Source organism: Penicillium cataractarum (assembly GCF_028827025.1).
Source record: "Penicillium cataractarum strain IBT 29864 chromosome Unknown utg000008l, whole genome shotgun sequence".
NCBI classification, from domain to species: domain Eukaryota; kingdom Fungi; phylum Ascomycota; class Eurotiomycetes; order Eurotiales; family Aspergillaceae; genus Penicillium; species Penicillium cataractarum.
The window spans coordinates 2,221,110-2,238,320 of record NW_026622744.1 but is presented as its reverse complement, the minus strand read 5'-3'; the positions used below and the strand labels follow the sequence as shown (position 1 = coordinate 2,238,320).

At 51.7% G+C, this 17,211-nt stretch overlaps 6 protein-coding genes across 6 annotated transcripts; 3 read left to right on the top strand and 3 right to left on the bottom strand.

Moving 5' to 3' along the window:
* Positions 1 to 411: 411 nt before the first annotated feature.
* On the bottom strand, positions 412 to 2,103 carry N7496_009945 (caspase family protein; the record flags this gene model as incomplete). The annotated part of the gene is made up of 6 exons (XM_056702858.1): positions 412 to 437; positions 513 to 1,121; positions 1,186 to 1,551; positions 1,632 to 1,704; positions 1,773 to 1,932; positions 2,018 to 2,103. 6 exons carry the CDS (start codon positions 2,101 to 2,103, stop codon positions 412 to 414), a joined length of 1,320 nt encoding a protein of 439 aa, XP_056551858.1.
* Positions 2,104 to 3,349: 1,246 nt separating this feature from the next.
* Positions 3,350 to 5,421, bottom strand: N7496_009944 (chaperonin-containing T-complex subunit CCT7; the record flags this gene model as incomplete). Its single annotated transcript, XM_056702857.1, has 6 exons — positions 3,350 to 3,453; positions 3,530 to 4,191; positions 4,265 to 4,637; positions 4,709 to 5,045; positions 5,126 to 5,292; positions 5,376 to 5,421. The coding sequence occupies 6 exons, from the start codon at positions 5,419 to 5,421 to the stop codon at positions 3,350 to 3,352; spliced, it is 1,689 nt and encodes a 562-aa protein (XP_056551857.1).
* A 454-nt stretch (positions 5,422 to 5,875) lies between these two features.
* On the bottom strand, positions 5,876 to 7,530 carry N7496_009943 (putative histone acetyltransferase Spt10; the record flags this gene model as incomplete). Its single annotated transcript, XM_056702856.1, has 2 exons — positions 5,876 to 6,961; positions 7,030 to 7,530. 2 exons carry the CDS (start codon positions 7,528 to 7,530, stop codon positions 5,876 to 5,878), a joined length of 1,587 nt encoding a protein of 528 aa, XP_056551856.1.
* A 735-nt stretch (positions 7,531 to 8,265) lies between these two features.
* On the top strand, positions 8,266 to 10,054 carry N7496_009942 (lanthionine synthetase C family protein; the record flags this gene model as incomplete). Its single annotated transcript, XM_056702855.1, has 4 exons — positions 8,266 to 8,452; positions 8,544 to 9,117; positions 9,181 to 9,194; positions 9,261 to 10,054. The coding sequence occupies 4 exons, from the start codon at positions 8,266 to 8,268 to the stop codon at positions 10,052 to 10,054; spliced, it is 1,569 nt and encodes a 522-aa protein (XP_056551855.1).
* A 991-nt stretch (positions 10,055 to 11,045) lies between these two features.
* N7496_009941 (BAG family molecular chaperone regulator) lies at positions 11,046 to 12,287 on the top strand (the record flags this gene model as incomplete). Its single annotated transcript, XM_056702854.1, has 1 exon — positions 11,046 to 12,287. One exon carries the CDS (start codon positions 11,046 to 11,048, stop codon positions 12,285 to 12,287), a length of 1,242 nt encoding a protein of 413 aa, XP_056551854.1.
* Positions 12,288 to 13,955: 1,668 nt separating this feature from the next.
* N7496_009940 (uncharacterized protein) lies at positions 13,956 to 15,682 on the top strand (the record flags this gene model as incomplete). Its single annotated transcript, XM_056702853.1, has 2 exons — positions 13,956 to 14,054; positions 14,213 to 15,682. The coding sequence occupies 2 exons, from the start codon at positions 13,956 to 13,958 to the stop codon at positions 15,680 to 15,682; spliced, it is 1,569 nt and encodes a 522-aa protein (XP_056551853.1).
* Between the last annotated feature and the right edge of the window lie 1,529 nt (positions 15,683 to 17,211).

Sequence of the window (17,211 nt, the reverse complement as noted above, 5' to 3'; positions counted from 1 at the left end):
CGACGATTATCTTGGCTGAATGGGTTGATGCCAGTTCCAACTTCTTAGTCAAAATCGGTTCAAGATGTCTGTTCGGCTCTGCAAATTTGGGACTCGTGCTGATGTGATAGTCTATAATGATGTCAGACACACCACTCCCCGTCGTCACAGGAGGGCGGTATATCGGCCGGAAGTACATTGCGGGGTTCAAATCCAAACATGATCACAATGTTCATTAGAATAAATCACAAGTGGTGCACCGGGTTATCCAAGCCAAGAAGCTATACACAGTCCTGACACCGCAGAATGAAATTACATACAGCGAAAGCGTTTCGTTACGGGGAAAAAAATAAACATCAACTTATTCCACGCGCATAAAGAATAACGGCTAGCTAGCGTTCGCTCCAAGGGCATTCGCTTCCAGCGGCAATTTTACATCACATAAAGAAGGTTCGTGTCTGTCAGAAAGGGTTAGCTATGCAATCTTCAAGTGGGTGACGAGTAGGGTGAAGAAATAAAACACGAAAACTTACCCAGAGGGTGGCTGCAGCTCAACTGCGGCTTTTGGGTATACTTGGACGCAAGCTCATCCCGAATGCTGTTAAGCAGCTGGACATAGCTCTGCTGGGGGTTCTTCCGCAGGGCGGCGATGAAAGCCCACGACATGGCACCAGTAGCTTGGCCAGCAATCTGGGCATCTTGACTCGTCTGGTCGTCCTTGCTGCCAGACCACATGATAACATCCGCAGGGCTGGTCTTTGTCTGCTTGTTGCGCTCGTACACTTCGTCGCCCTTGGTGGCCTTCTTGAGGAAGCCCATAGCGGAGGACATCATGCTACTCATATCGCCCCGCGCATATGCCGACACCACACCCAGGAGACCTTGGCCGGCTTCCTTGGCCAAGTTGGGCTCCTTGAGCACGCCAGAGGTGGAGTAGATGTAGGGAAGGTCGAGAGCGGAACCGGAGTGGCATGAATCAAAGATGGCCGTCAAGCGCACACCGGGGCGCAGCGACTGGACCATGATTCGGTGCATCTCATCATCAACAATGTGACCAGCGACCCGGAAGTCGACAGGATAGATGACTTCATCATATCCATCATCCTCATCACCATCAAGATCTGGTGTCTGACCGCCGTGACCTGGATTAATCGCTTGGTTAGCTTGAAGCCATGAATTGCTCAAACTTGCATCTCCGCAACTCACCCGAGTAATGGAAGAACAACGAATCGTTGGGCTGCGCATCCTTAACCAGCCAGTGCATAGCGCGCAGGATATTCGCCTTGGTCGGCTGGCTCATGGGGTTCTGCTGATCATCGGTGAGAAGGACCATGTCTTCACGGGCATAGCCGAAGTTCTGGTTTAGGTATGTGGACATGTTCTTGACATCGTTGATACATCCACGCAGCTGACCCTTCTGGCCGAAGTAGTTGATTCCTATCAGGAGCGCCTTGCGCTTACCAGTACAGCGCGAGTACTGGAAGCTATATCCTTGCGGGGCACCGTTACCAAATGAGACCGCCCCAGTTGGAGGCGGGGGCGGGTTACCACCGGACTGATGGCCGTAGTTTCCTAGAAAGTTGCGAGTCAGTAATGCTGAAATGAAGAGACGGGCCTTCGGCACCAAATTCAAATAGAGGAATATCACGAACCCTGCTGGCGCCCGCCTTGGGCTTGGTGCATGGGCTGACCGCTAGGCGGCTGCTGGTATCCGGACGGAGGCCCCTGCTAAACACGAGCAAGCGTTGTCAGTTCCTACTCCAATATTGTAATGGGCCAACCAAGCGACATACGTTATAACCGTGTTGTGGAGCGGGCGATCCGTAAGGCTGCTGGGGCGGCTGCGGAGAATGGCTGTATCCGTATGGGTTGGACTGTTGCGGCGGCGGTCCCTGCTGGTGGTAGGACTGGCCAGGATAGCCACCGTAAGACTGCTGTTGATGATGCATGCCTCTGCGACACCGTAAAAGACCTTTGTTAGCACTTCGGTATGAACGAGTGGGGTCAAGAAAAAGGGAAGACAAAACGAAGCGCGTACGGGTACTGCTGCTGCTGCTGCGGGGGGTAAGATTGTTGGGGCGGGGGATAGCCCGGGGCGCCCTGGTAGGGCGGGTAGTAGGACATCACTGAAGACGATCACTCAGAAGAAGGTCCAAGGGAGTTGATGGGATGTAAAAGGAGAAATTAAAACAACGCGATAGAGGAAAGCTGAGGATGGAGGTGCTTAGGTGTGGAGAAAGGCGATCCAAACAGATCGGAAGACCGGGACGGACGCCAAGCCCCGGACAACACTGTAACACGAACGCAAGTAGAATTAAGAGAGAGTGTTTCAAGGAGATAATAAGTGCAGTGGAAGATGGGAAATAGCTAGAATAACAGATTATTTAAACAAAAATGAAATAATCATACAATGCTTTTTCTCATTTAGAAAGTAAGAAGGCAGATAATAAGTGCAGGGCTGAAAGCCTAGACAAAAGTACTTACAAAAACCCAACTATGCCAACAGTATGGATTTTTCGCCTCGGGATATTTCTGTTGCTGATTCTCTAGATTGATAATAAGTCGCACGGCTTAAAAGGGGGGCTGAGAGAAAATAAAAACAGTTCGTGCCGTCCAACTCTTATATCTGACATGCAGTTCTGTTGACCATCGGCATCCCCGAGAGACACCCTTGCAGCCTGAAAACCCCACGTCCCGCCGAGCAAATCCGAGCGAAGATTGGGCCGTGGTCGAATTTTGATAACTATTAGGTGCATGATCCTTTCGGTCTTGGGCGCTGAGGTAGATGCTGGGTGAAAAGATTCCTGAGTATTGCTTTTGTATGCATAAAATTCAACTATGTGGCACAGCCTATCAAAACAATCCAGTAATAGGGTTAGATTCGATGCTTGGAGCAATTAAGGGGTTACACAAAAGTGTATACCCCCAGAGGCATCACATAGCACATGCTGCACGACATATGCCCATCGATGGGTCTCGAGATGATCTCCGCGATCTGGCAGATCCATGTATGTAGTATCGAGTGGGCCTAACGGTGATTAAGGAAAAAGCAGAAGCAACCAAAGCCTACAATGATAATGGAGTACCGGCAAGCAAAGATAGTAGTCCTATGACTGAATATGTACTGCGGGAGACTATAATCAAAGGCCGAGTATGAGGATATCTACCATGCTGCTCTCCTCTATGACTTCCCTTCTTTCTCCCATATCGCACAGGGCCCCTCATCCTCTTCCTCATAGTTCAAGAAAAAAAAAACCGGAGTACAGGCCCACTCGTCGTGTCCCTTTGAGCCAGGTTTCGGGTCATTACAAAGACTTTCCATTCTTTTTTTGGGTTTCCCTTCCATTCTAGAGAAGTGGCATTAAGTCATTTATCGACGAGGCATTCCGCGGCCACGGCCCCGAAGAGCCCGCTGGGCTGCACCGGGGGGAAGACCGCGAGAAGGAGCGCCGGGCTGGGCAGACTCCTCGTTCTCTGTTGATGGGTACATTGGTCAGATACAATCTCAAGGAGGAAAGATTGGGGGGAATGAGATTGATAGGTCACTTACTGATCGTCTCGTCCACACTCAGAATCAGACAGGCAGCCTCCACGGCGGCCTGAATGGCATTAACCTTGACCAAGCTGGGTTCCCACACAAAGGCAACCATGTTATCACGGACACCTTCGTTGTCAAAGTCAACACCGGCCCAGACATTGTTCTTGCGGTGCTCTACGCGCAACCGGTTGAGGATGTCTGTGGCATCGAAACCAGCGTTGTCGCAAAGCTGGCGGGGAATGACCTCCAGGGCCTTGGCAAAGGCCTTAACAACGGCCTGCTGCTTGTGGGGGACATTGCGGTCAGCGTAGCCGTGGAGGTAGCTAGACAGCTCCATCTCCGTGGCACCGCCACCGGCAACGATAGTGGTGTTACGCAGAGCGCGCTTGACGATCATGATAGCGTCGTGCAGACTGCGCTCCACCTCGGCAATAAACTGCTCAGCACCGCCACGCAGGACCAGGGTGCAGGTCTTAGCAGCGGGGCACTCGGAGAACAGGTTGAAACGCTCTCCACCAATCTGGCGCTCCTCGAAGGCCCCGCAGGTACCGAGGTGGCGTTCCTGGATGTCGCTGCAAGTCGACTGGGTTGCGGCACCGGTGGCCTGGCAGACTCGGTCCATGTCATCGGAAGCAACACGACCAGCACAGAAGATGTCCCGGTCAGCAAAGTACCTAAAAAGGAGGTGGTTAGCAAACAGAAGTTGGCGCAATCGAAACGTAATAAGACATATATCGGAATACGCACTGGGTAGCAAGATCACCGATAGGCAGCTTGCTGAGCACAACCTTGGCGCCAGTCTTGTAGATAGCCTCCAACTTGTTAAAGATGATCTGCCACTCGGCATCGACGATGGCCTGGTACTCGGAGACTTGCTCCACGCGAACCTCCGCATTGTCCTTCTCGCTCTTCAGCTCCAGCTCGACGTTCAAGCACACAATCTTAGGGTCCTTGAAGAACTTGGGCTGCTGCTCGAAACCAGCGTAGGAGAAGGTCTTCTTGAAAGCCACACCGTTGACGAAAAGGGAGTCCTGGAGACCACCACCAGTCACCTTCTTCATACCAATCAACTTCTCGTTCAGGTCATCCTGATCCAGAGTAAGAACCGCATCCACAACCACTATAAGAAAGTTACACATTTGTCAGCCACCACGCTCCAAAGGCTATAGGGGTTCGGCCGAAAGGTCTTACTCTTCGTGAAGAATTCGGAATTCCGCTTGATCAGCTTGCTGTTCATAGCGGTTGCTGCTAGCCGCCGGAGAGTCTCAATCTTCTTCTCCTCGCTTCCCGCCGACTCGATCATATCCACCGCAATCTCCTTAACCTTGTTCACGGCCATGGCGCCAGCTCTCCGGAGACCCTTGATGATAGTCTGCGAGCTCACACCCTGCTCGACGAGGTCGCGAACTTCCTTGAGAATCTCACCGGCCAGAACGACCACAGAGGTCGTTCCGTCACCGACTTCGGCGTCTTGGGATCGGGCGATGTCCGTAAGGATGCGGGCGGCGGGGTGCACAATATCGAGAAGCTGTTGGCCCAAGCCATATGTCAGGAACCGGATTTCGACAACGATCGTTTCACATCTGCTCGAGAAAGAAGACACCATACCTTCATCACGGTAGCACCATCGTTGGTGATGGTCTGCTTGCCATTGCTGTCAACAAGCAGGAGGTCACCACCGTATGGGCCCAGGGTGCTCTTGACTGTGGACTGGACGGCAACACATGCGTTGATGTTGGAGATAATCTGACCCTTGCCCTGAGAAGCGTCGGTGCCTGTATGTCCCAAGCGACAATGGTTAGCCTGATTCGAGATATCCCACCAAACTGCCCGACGGGGGGAAACGAAGCACACGGACCCTCCTTCAGCACGACAATCGTGGGTGTTTGGCCGTTGAAGGCCATGGCGTAATCGAGGCGAGGACCGAGACCGTTTGAAGAAGATTATAAAATTTCAAAAGGAATGGATTTGGTCCTGGTCGGTACGGAGAGGTCGGAGGGGTTTCGCTGGTCTTGGACGGCCAAAATTTCCCAGAGCTTCCATTCTCCCCTCAGAACCCCCCGGAAGCCCCAAAGGCGGTGACCAGCCCGCACTGTGCCCCGATACACTACAGTAGTACTAAACGTTGGGTTGCCCCTATTTTTGCTAGCACGATTTGGTTTCTGTTTGATCCATCTTCACGATTGGCCCTTTATTGGTAGTATGACAATTATGGAAGAAATCAACGAAAATAAAAACCCGAAATATGCAAAAAGTGTAGTCTCGACGAACATGCCCAACCTGCCTCTACATCCGTCTCGACGCCAGAGTACATCCGAAAGAGAAGAAAAGAGAGATACAAAATGTTTTGAGACCAGCTCAAGTGAAGTCATAATTGCCGTCCGATGGACTCCCATATTCGTATTTGGCGAGCAGTTCAGCATCATGTTGTAAATCCTGGTGGGACGGATGGTTCATCAAGCCAAGCACCTCTTGTCGGAAGGGATCAGAACCATCGTCCACCATCATCTGGTAGGCGTTGCTGGCGGTATGGTAACGCATTGCATCATCGAAGTTGGTCATGTTCATATGTTGTGGCCCTGGTGCAAAAGCACCGGCCATGGCGTTCTGCTGCTGGTAGCGCCGCAGTTGTTGCTGCAGCTGCATGATCTGGGGGTCCAAAGGCATTGGGTTGAAGCTTGCCATGGGATGAACGGTTCCGGGGACATTTGTAGGAACAGTGGGGTGGATGAATGGGTTATGGTTGGAGGACTCGTCGGGTGCTTCGTCCATGGTTTGGGAAATATCAGTCGCCATGCCGGGATGAACACCGGACGTGTCTGTTTCTTCGTGATCCATCGAGTCTTCTTCTTCCATATCGGGGGCCTCGACTGAGACGGACTTTTCCTCATCTTTGGTACCGGGGATCGGCGGTGCCTTGAGCGTTTCCTTGCACTGTGGACAGTCTCGAATTACTCGGTTCACGGTCTCCTTGATTCGTACCCAGTGATACTTGACCGCGATGGCGGCAGTAGTCTTGTTGATTCCAGCATGCTGTTTCATGTGGACTTCTTTGGCAATCTCGTATTGCTGCTGAGGATCAGACACAACCTCCTTGTCCTTCAACATCAACTTTTCCGGCTCGCCATCCTCCCCACCAATCAGTTTGTAATGGGTAGCAGCGCTGCGAAGTCGGCTCTTTTCAGCGCGATCGGCACCCCGGGGGTATTTGGAGTGCTTGAGGTAATATCGAATCTTCTCAAATCGGTCCTGCGAGACAGAATCCTCGCCGTCAAGGCTTAGGCCACGGCCGTAGATGATTGCATCAACGAATTCTCCAGGTTGGGATTTGAGCTGGCCTCCACCGGGGACTCTGCCAATGCGCTTGAAGCCTAATGAATCCCATAGACGGCAAGAGGCAACATTGGTTTCGTAGACCAAGTTGAAGACAGCATATGTGTAGCCCTGCAGATTTTCCCGACGTTAGACAAGATGCGGTTATTATGCCCGGTAGGATGACCGGAAGTACTTACTAGCCGGGGCGCCCACTCCAAGTATGCTTCGCCCATCAGCCGACCTACACCCTTGTTTCGAGCAGCATCCGTGACAATAAAAGTGCCGTTACATACATGACTACTACGTCCAGGGTAATTGGGTCGAATATGGAAGCCTCCCAGGCAGATCTTGGTCCAGTTCGCACCGGCCCGGTCCATAGAATGTGTCTGCTCAACACTTTGGATATCACCGAGCAACATGACCACACCGAAATTGGAGAACCAATATCGCCCAAATTGCGCCAACGGAATAGGCTCCGTCATAGCATAGGTGTCTCCCTTTTCGATTTCTTTGTTAAATTGATCAGAGAGGTACTTCAGCAGTGGTCGCGGGATATCGTCCGCTGAGGCGAACGGCATCAGCGTCGCAATTGTCACCCGATCTCTGAGAGTGACTTGTCTCGGAGTCAATGCCAAAGGATACTCCATTTGCTCTGGACCCGTCGCAACGGGCTCAGCATCACCGTGGACTTCAGACATGTTGGTATAGTAGTCCGGTGGTGCTGATCACGGGACTATTTGCCATATTAGTCGGTGGCTTCTCTCAACACTTTGGAACCACAAAAGGGGGGCTCTGGGGGAGGAATTGAAGTCACCAAGAAGTGACCATGGCTATTGCAAGCACAAAGACTCATCCAGGAACTCTCTGTAGACGTCTCAGGGATTCTAGTCACTGACATTCTGTATTGCTTCTAGAAGCTCGTTGATCGCACTTCGAGGACCGCGTGAGTATTCTCGAGTCCGGAATGGCTACAACGCAAGTTGCAGAAGCCGTGGTCCCCGCTGACTCATCTTTTGGCTTTTGACGCCTTAGGCTTTAAGGCCGCAATATATTTTTGTGCCTTGATTCTAAGGCGCTGAACTTCCTCTTCTCGGATTCCGAGAAGAGATCGTCGATTGACCCCACCTCATACCTGCAGACCTGCCTCGTAGAGCGTGCGACGTGTCTTCTCCAAGCTGTCTAGTGGGGTTCAATCAGACACCGACACTTGCTGGCCAAGGTCAATTCGTCACTACGGACTAATGCACCTGCAAATTGAAGGATTTATGGGAAAAGATGGCGAAGTGGTCTGGTGCCTGAGGCTGCTCTGCATGGCCGAAGACTAACTGGAGGAGGGGCTTTCTTTCTGTGTCAACTAAGCTTCCAATCGCCTCATAATTTAAGCACGCCATTTCAGAGATCATTTCCATCACACGTCGTATTCTATTCCCATTATGGCTGAAACTGAGCGCCCTCAATACTATGAAAACACACTGACTCCACTCCCAATCAATCCCGCGACTTTAATTGACACTCTTCGAGAGCTTCGAGAGGCTGTTTACAATGCCGCAGAATTAGTCCATGCGAACGAGCCCATTCCAGACAAATGGAGTTCTGGTGGCATGTTCAAGCATTTTCCAGGTACCGATATCTACAAACTCAACATTAAACCATTCTGCATGCTTGGAGCCGCTGCGGCTTGATGCGGGTTGTAGCTAATACATTACTTCAGGCGTCGCCCTTGCCTTCTTGCGTCTCGATTACCAGTCCTCGATACTGGCCAGTCAAAAGGCTTCGTCTACAGAGTTCCGGCAGTATGCTCTCCAACGAATCCCATCAGGCTTACCTGATATGCCTCTCGTCCCGTCGCGGCTGTCTCCCGCGGGATCATTGTCGCCCATGACCGCCGTGACTCTACACATTCTCTCGGCTGTGGCACAGACTAATTGGGGAGCCGATGCTAAGCCAAGCATTTCACCGGAACTCATCACCTACCTTCAGGATGCTGTCAACTTGGCACTGAAGAATGAATTTATCGTTCCTCACGGCGAACACAGGATGGGAGGAGACGAGATGCTATACGGCCGCGCGGGGCTATTGTGGCTTCTTCTAAATGTTCGCGCACATCGATTCAATGATGAAACCCAAACAGCACTCGGCCCAGTCCTCGACATGATCCCTCAGTTAATCCGCGTTATTATCGAGGCTGGCCGAGAAGGTTCGAAAGATTACATGAATAAGCATGGAAAGAAAGATGCTCATCCGTTGATGTATGCATGGATGGAGGGTCACTATGCCTTTGGCGCGTGAGTATGACCTATTGTCCAAGTGGATTTGAACAATCTTGCTAATGGATAACGTATATACAGTGCCCACGGAATCAGTAAGTTACACTCGTACGGCTCTCGGCTGGAAATGTACAACCACTAACTATAATTAATCGCGGCAGCCGGTATTCTCCCTATTCTACTCTCTTGCAGGGAGGAGGAGATATCAGAGTATATGCCTGAGATCGGAGAGACTATTACTGCGCTCTGCAAGCTTTGCACCGCGAACAATGGCCATCTCCCGATGACACTTCCCCCGCGCGGCCCAAAAAAGTCCTCCGAACTCGTCCAGTTCTGCCACGGCAGCCCTGGAATTCTTCTGCTTCTGGGAACTGCTTTGCAAAATGACAAGCTAACTCGGGCGTACTGGCATCCCACGTGGGATCAGACTTTATACCAGGCCACTTGTCGCACTTGGGAAGAGGGCATCCTCTCGAAGGGGGGTAGCCTGTGCCACGGTATCTCCGGCAATGCATGGCCGTGGCTGTTACTTCACGATGCGTTTGAGTACCACTCGAAGACCATCGACGATTCCCGACGCGGCTACTTCCAACGTACTCGGGAGTCCGCGAAGCCAGATGACGATTTGAGCCAGAAGCTTACATCAGACTTCTTCTTGTCTCGGGCACTGGCTTTCATGCTGCATGCATTCGAAACTCGCCCCTATAACACTGCACCCGGGACTTCTGATCGTGATTATCGAACTCCCGACGATCCATACTCGCTGTTTGAAGGGCTGGCGGGTAATGTTTGTGCGTGGGCAGAGTCTTGTGCAGTGATTCAGGCGAGGTTGCGCAAGGCAATGTTGAGCGAGGAGGGGGTTAGCGTGGAGGATGATAGCATGTTCCAAGAAGCGATTCGCTGTCGACTGGGCTTCCCACTCATTGGTGGAAATGGGGTTCGAGGTATGCTCTAGATTAGCTCGTTCATTACAGCCCTGGGAAAATAGAGATGCGATCTTGATTGTCGTAATTTGGTGATCCAGCCCAGCCCGGGTTCTCTACCTATGCGGCGCTTTGAAGAGTCTTGCCGTAGGGTAGGCAGAAAAGTGTTGGTTGCAGGTGGTTTTGCAATTGGGGCCTCCTTCTTATTTGAACGAACATCAATTCCACGAATGGTCTCCGGGGCTACTTGCATTTTTAATTTGCTGGGAGGATCCTTCCATCGGCTAGGTCGAGCGGATAGGTGTTCCAGATGGGGCGATTTGTAACACTCCTCCGTGCAAGATATATCTCCGCTGTGTACGAGACATGATTAGGAAGAGAACACAACCTTAAGACCAACCACGAATTAAAACTAAGACGATTGTGTGTATACCGTACCACTCAATCATACAGTGCTAGCACACCAATATATACGTATCTATGCAAAAAAAAAGAAAGAAAGATACTTCTGGAGAAATTGATCCAAAAGCAAAAAGAAATGCCCTCGTCCAGGTTCGAACTGGAGACCTTCGGATTACCACCCTGTTGAGGCAGGGTCGTCATAAGATCCATATGAGACCGACGTCATGACCAACTAGACCACGAAGGCGCTTGATGGAATGTCTGGCCAAACTTTGACTAGATGATCCTTTCGGCAGGTGCGACCTGTCCGTCCATCGGTTCCTGCCCAATTTGTCGATTGGCTGTCACTGAAAGGTAAATCTTCCTGACAGCGTGCTCAGCACCCATGGATTTCCTTTCACCCAAATAATTTTAAAAAGCATCCTTCCGTGGCCATGGGTATTCAGATTCAACACATTCTCAACAATAACGGCCCCCATCTAGGCTGAAGCCATCCGACTGCCACAAGACCACCTCAGCAGGCAAAAAAAAAGCGGGCTCTCCGCCTTGTCAGCCTATTTCGGAGCAGTTTGGGGGCATGACTTCACCACCGTCTCGGTCCTGCCTCCCCCTCAGCGATCCATGACTCTCCTGCCCTCGCCCCTCGCTCAGTCCACCTTGGGCGAGAAGTGCGCACTCTACTTGGACCACGTTAGCGACCATCTTCCCGTGTTCTTGCACTCCATCCGCCCTCGACTGGACCCGTATCTGACATACTCGGCCACCACCTTCCGATCGGTCGCGCAGGCGCTGCCATTCGACGTTGACGAACAGACTACCGCTTTTGGTGCGGCCTTTCTGATCGTTGTTTTCACCGTCGTCGCCATGAGCTGGGGAAACACCTTTAACAACTTCTGGCGCCGCGCACCGAACTACCCTGCCCCACAGGTCCGCGATGATGATTACAGCTACATCACGCCAGACTCCATTGTCGACCCTCCCTCTCAGGTTTCGCGCTACGGTACTCAATATGAAGCTGGCCCAGCCGAGAATGAGCCGGATATCATCTGTCTCAAGCACCGTGGCACCATCTACCCACTTCACTTCCGCGCCTATGCTATTGACGACGGTCTCCTGAGGGTGGGGGATCTACGCCATACCGCTGCTGCAAAGATGGGTGCCAACAACCCGAATCAAATTCGATTGCTGTACAAGGGGAATCTGTTGAAGGAGGATTCTCGGACATGCAAAGCCGAAGGGTTGAAGCAACATTCTCAGGTGCTATGTGTGGTCTCCGAGGTTGGATCCAACACACCCAGCGATCTGTCAGACTATGATAGTGGCCCTGCTGATATCCCCATCGTTCGGCCTGGGTCATCGTCTTCTTTCGTCGACGGGGATGACGCACCCGGACCCGCAAAACCCCCAAGCAAGAAGAAGGGCAACAAGAAGAAAAAGAAGAAGGGAGGCAAACGCAGCGAAGAGAGACTTGCACCCGAAACGCTAGGAAGTTCACCCTCTCTGGCACCCTCTTTGGCACCCCCGCGACCTACGTCCGCGGGTCGTTCGTCTGCCCCGTCTCCAGCACCTAGCATGAAGGCGTTGAAGACCCCACTGGAGCAGGTAACTGCGTTGACCGAATACCTCCAGCGGGAGTTGATCCCCCTCTGTGACGACTACCTGGCTGATCCACCGACCGATCAGAAGAAGCGGGAGTTTGAGTACCGCAAGTTGAGCGAGACAATCATGGCGCAGGTGATGTTGAAGGCCGATGGTATCGAACCGAACGGAAACGAGACTGTTCGCAATGCACGCAAGGCGCTTATCAGGGAAGCCCAAGACTCATTGAACCGGCTGGATCAGGTTGGCAAACCGCAGCCCTAAGATCATCATGTACACTTTTTGCTTCTTTTCCTGATTGTCATTCTATTTGGAATCCCTTCAAATCTACGTGAGGGGGAAATGGCATCTTTGTTACACATAGACTCTTGGATAATTGACCACCCATTTACTGGGGATTTTCCCGTCAGTCTTGCACTTTGGATTTCCTGCATTCTGACCCGCCGCCTCGGGTTCGGATTTTGTGACGTATAAGAAACCGTCATTTAGGCGACATTTTCCAACCCCCACGATTCAATGACACCAGCTTTGCATCAGATGATCAGCAATTTTCTGAGCAGTCAACTGCTTAGGCTTCGAACTAAAGTGTTAGACGGGATGTCGCGATTGTATGAAGGGAAGGTGGGGGGAGGGCGAATGGGTGATATCTATACCTCGTACTTTGTACATAATTCTAGTACAACTAAGATATAGCCACTTGGCTAGCAGTCTAGTACAGAGTAAGCTGAATAGAGAGTTTCTTAGGGTTCATTTTAGTGGCATCTCAAAGGGGATCAGCATGGTTCAGGGGTTAAGTCTCTCCCCACGCACGGTCCAAGGCCATAAGACTCTGCTGGTTTCTCAACAAAGTTGATCAAAGAACAATAAATGGATATTGGCACTGTCGATGTCCCTTATTATTACTCAGGAGGCTGGCTAGATATATTTGTATGGTCCGGAGTGCATTCATCAATCAATAATTGCATTTGCAGACAAAGAAAACAAATTCACAGTCTAGTTCTCGGAGGGTGTGCTATTCCCTCGTTGGTTAAACTAGTGAGTTAGTCTGAACGGCGCCCCATTTTCCACCTGCCGTCTTTCTCTTCTCTCCCTGAGATTCTGGCATTTCCAGCAAAGTCCCTCTTCTCTTCTCTTGCTCCGTTCCCTGGTCCTGGCGTCGGTTCTTGGTGTTTTTTGGAGGCTCTGGTCTTTGCTGACTGGCTGATCTCGATTTGAATCTCTTGGACTATCAGACTGGAAGATCAAGCTTGACCTTTCCATCTTTCTCCCTCCCCCCCACTCCTTTTCCACCTTTCCCCTCCCTCATCCTCCTCTTCTTCTTCACCACGAAACCCACGATCTCCCCTACCTCCTCCCCTCCCCCTCCTCGTGGACTTCTGGACCCGCCTACGGATTGACCTGTCACTATCCCTGGTATTTGGAACTCTACAGCTCCCCGAAACGTTGCCGAGACCGACAAGAACCGATTGGAGGCTTCCAGGGAATTGACTGGCGCGGTCCCAGCGCTCACCCGTGGATCGCGACTGAAACTCTGGAAACCCACGAACTGCGCGCTGCACTGTAACCTGCTGGCAACCCAACCCCCTGCAGTATTTACAATTTACTGCTTTCGGTCTCTGTTTCCTTTCCCCTCTCCCCACCTGCGGGCTTGCCCCCTTACCACCGAGACCCTCCCGCCAAAAAAAAAAACCCACTCTCCCTCCAACCTTGTTGTGCCTCGCGCCTCCCGCTAGATCTCCCGTGACGGGCCTTTCGCCTAAACATTGGCATGGATTGAGCTGAGACAAATTCCCTGCAACACCGTTTACCTCAGCCGCAGCAAACCCGGTCCTCTCTTTACCGCGTTTGCTTGTTTCTTTCTCCGAAGCGGGCTCCAGCTGGACTGGCCTTATTCACCGACTCTCTCTACAAAACCTTACGGACCCGGCTGGAATGGCGGGCGTAGCTACCGCATATTCGACAGATGCCCTGACCTCATCGGGAGGCGTGGATAATGAGAAATGGGAGTTTGCGGTGCCGATCTCGACCGATGTAGGTTCCCCGCCCCGGTTGGATTTATAGCCCCTGTTCATTTCCTCGGGGCCACATAATTACTTGCGATCCAGTTTCGCACTGTAGTGGACGAAGAAAGAAGTTTGGATGAATGAGAAAGGGCCTGTGTACTAATGACTATGCTATTTCCTCCGCAGAGCAATCGGCATTCCTCGAGAACCCGCAACTCTCACGATTCAAACTCCGCTCGCACGAGATCGACAAAGAACCGCAACTCCAATGGCTCGCGCAGCTCCTCCATCTCTCGGACCGTGCAATCGCACGACGCCCCCTACTTGAACTCGAATCGCGGACGACGGGACCCTAGCCTTAATCGACATGGAAGTGACGTTGGGAACGCCCGAGACAGCTCTGGACCGGACTCAACCTCCCGTAAAGAGCCCTCGGAGTCTCAAGATGGGTATGGGTTTCAACCCGAAGAGATCAGCGAGAACTGGATTCACCGAGATAAACTGGCCAAGATTGAGAGCGAGGAGTTACAGCAAGCCGCCATACTCTTCAACCGACGGATGAGAGCGGAGAGCAAGTCGAGCGCAGGACGAGGCCGAAGTCACGATTCTCACCCGGGTGCTGCCAATGGCTCCGTTTCGGCCTCCTCCCCCAATGTCGAACATTCGGAGCCATGGCCTGAACTACGGGGGGATACCAAAAGAGAATTCGGTGCATACGAGGACGATGAACGGAAACACTGGGATCTCCGGCGACCCGAGGAGATTGCCGCAGATGAAGCTGCAGCAAGCTTGTACAGCAACCCAGGCCTTCGAAAGAGCTCTTCCCGAATACCCATTTCGACTGCCAGCCCCGTACCGCTCATGTCAGGCCGAGACTCTCGTGGGGCTAGAAGCCGTGCGGCAACCGATGAACGGGACGATGATGAATATGGCCGAGGTCGCAGAGCTAGCGAGCCCACTGCGATCGAACCGGAGACTTCTACTCCTTCACCCGGAAGCCGACCAGGAAGCCGCGGGTTCAACACTACCCAAAACACCCCGGCTAAGAAGACGCCAGGCAAAGTTACTGGATCTGTCGGCTCTACCAGCCGAAAGACCTCCGCTCCACCTACAAACAGAAAGACTTCGACTGCGAGATCGCGCGCTGTCTCTGGTAACAATGCGACGCGTCCCGTTACCCGTGGTGGAGAGGCTCGACCCCCGACTGCAATCAACCGGCCAGAGGGTGATCCGCCATGGTTGGCGACGATGTACAAGCCGGATCCCCGTCTACCACCGGACCAGCAGATGCTCCCCACTCTTGCCAGAAAGATGCAGCAAGAGCAATGGGAGAAAGAAGGCCGTGCTCCTACCACTTACGACCGAAACTTTGCCCCTCTTGCCGTTCACCCAGACGATGCACCCCCTGTCCCGCTCAAGACGGAGGAGCCAGCGGCAGAAGAAAAACCGGAGGAAAAAGTGGAGGAGCCACCGAGACACCTGAAGAGCCCCGAACCGCCACGACCGAACACGAGCACTGGCTACAGCACCATGCCGAAGGTGCAGGACACCCCACCAATGGGCCTGACGCCCAATCCCAACTGGAACCCGCCGGTGGTTACTGCACAGGAGCCGCCAAAGAAGGAGAAGGGGTGCGGATGCTGCATTGTGATGTGATGGACGTTTATTCTCTGCTCTCTTATGGCCAATTCCCACACCTCATATTGCTGGGCATTGCTCTCTGTCCTCGTCTACCTCCTCGCCGAGATCCCTCTGGGTACATGTCCACATACCCAGACTCACCCAACCAACTACTTGGATTTTCCTTTTCCCTTCTCTGTCCATTTTTGCCTCTACCCCTTCAGTGTCTCCGGTGGGAAATGGTGTTCAGTCGGTTTTTTAGCCCATTGTCTTTGGTCCATCTTTTCAAACAGCTCTTTTAATTTTGGTCTTCTTTTTCCCCTCCCACCGGGTCATGGCATCTTATTCATTCCTTTCCATATCTATTCCCTTCCCTTCTCCTGTGATCCTTATTCCCGCTTTCTTCCGTGTTGCAAAGAAGGCACTTCCAAAATTCACCCCATCGGACGGCCATGGACATCCCTTCTGGCTTGACTTGCTCTACATCCGATGCATCATTTCCTTTCTCACAGTCCTCTGATCCTTGGTTTTTCTTGGCACATTATCCTCTTTTTCTGCTTCCATTTCCTCTTTGCTGATGCTATTGGCTTATTTTCTCGCTGGACATTTTTGCTGCCTGCTTTTGCCATATTCCCAAGCCTTCTTGTAAGCGTTTCTGCGGTCTGCTTTTCCTTTCCTAACTCCCGCTTTCTCCACATCTATCTCTGTCTATTTGTTGACCTCTAGTGAACTGGGCTGGAGTGATGTGCCTAGGTCATAGTGGAAAAGATACAATCAACAAATACTATCTCAATGTGTTTTTCTGCTGTAGATGAATGCCTGGATTGTTACTATGCTTGAAATGTCTATGACAGGCGTGCTGATATATTGTATCTTCCACGCTTAAAATGACCCACCCTGCATGCAGTCAATGATTATCATAGGCACAAGAATTCTGTGATAATCGGAAACAATACTAACAACATACAAAGCAAAGGAATATTTTTAAAAAAAGTGTTCCTCTGACCAGAAGGCCAGCCTGGTGCCTGTAAGTGCTTGCCCAGAAGCCAAAGCTCAAGGACGCCCAAGAGTTAACTTGGGTGAACACGCAGACTTGACCTGCATTCCCTGAATGACGGTCGTTAGACCCTGAGCAGTATATCAGGTCTAGTGGCAGAATTACCACTAGACCATAGGGGGGTACTTTAGATATTTTGGCCCTTATTTCAATTATAAAGGATCGAGGGGTACGCATGAGGGTTGGCACTTCAAGTATTGGCGTTGGAAGTTTGATTTCTTTTTCTTTGTTTGTTGTATACATGTCATGCTTTTAGATACTACTATAGTAGTAGTATGTAGGATGTCTCCTTCCCCAGGTATTATGAACCTCAGGCAACAACCGGGCCAGAACCTGCCCGCTGACTAAATACAAGCTTACCTAATATCACCTGACATCATCCCCTCCCGCGATGACCAAATCCCTAGAATCTCCCCGATCGATCTCTAATCCAACAAATTACCAATCCACCTCCTCCCCTCCTACTCCTCTCATATAAAAAAAAGAAACCACCATCCCCGGTTTCTTT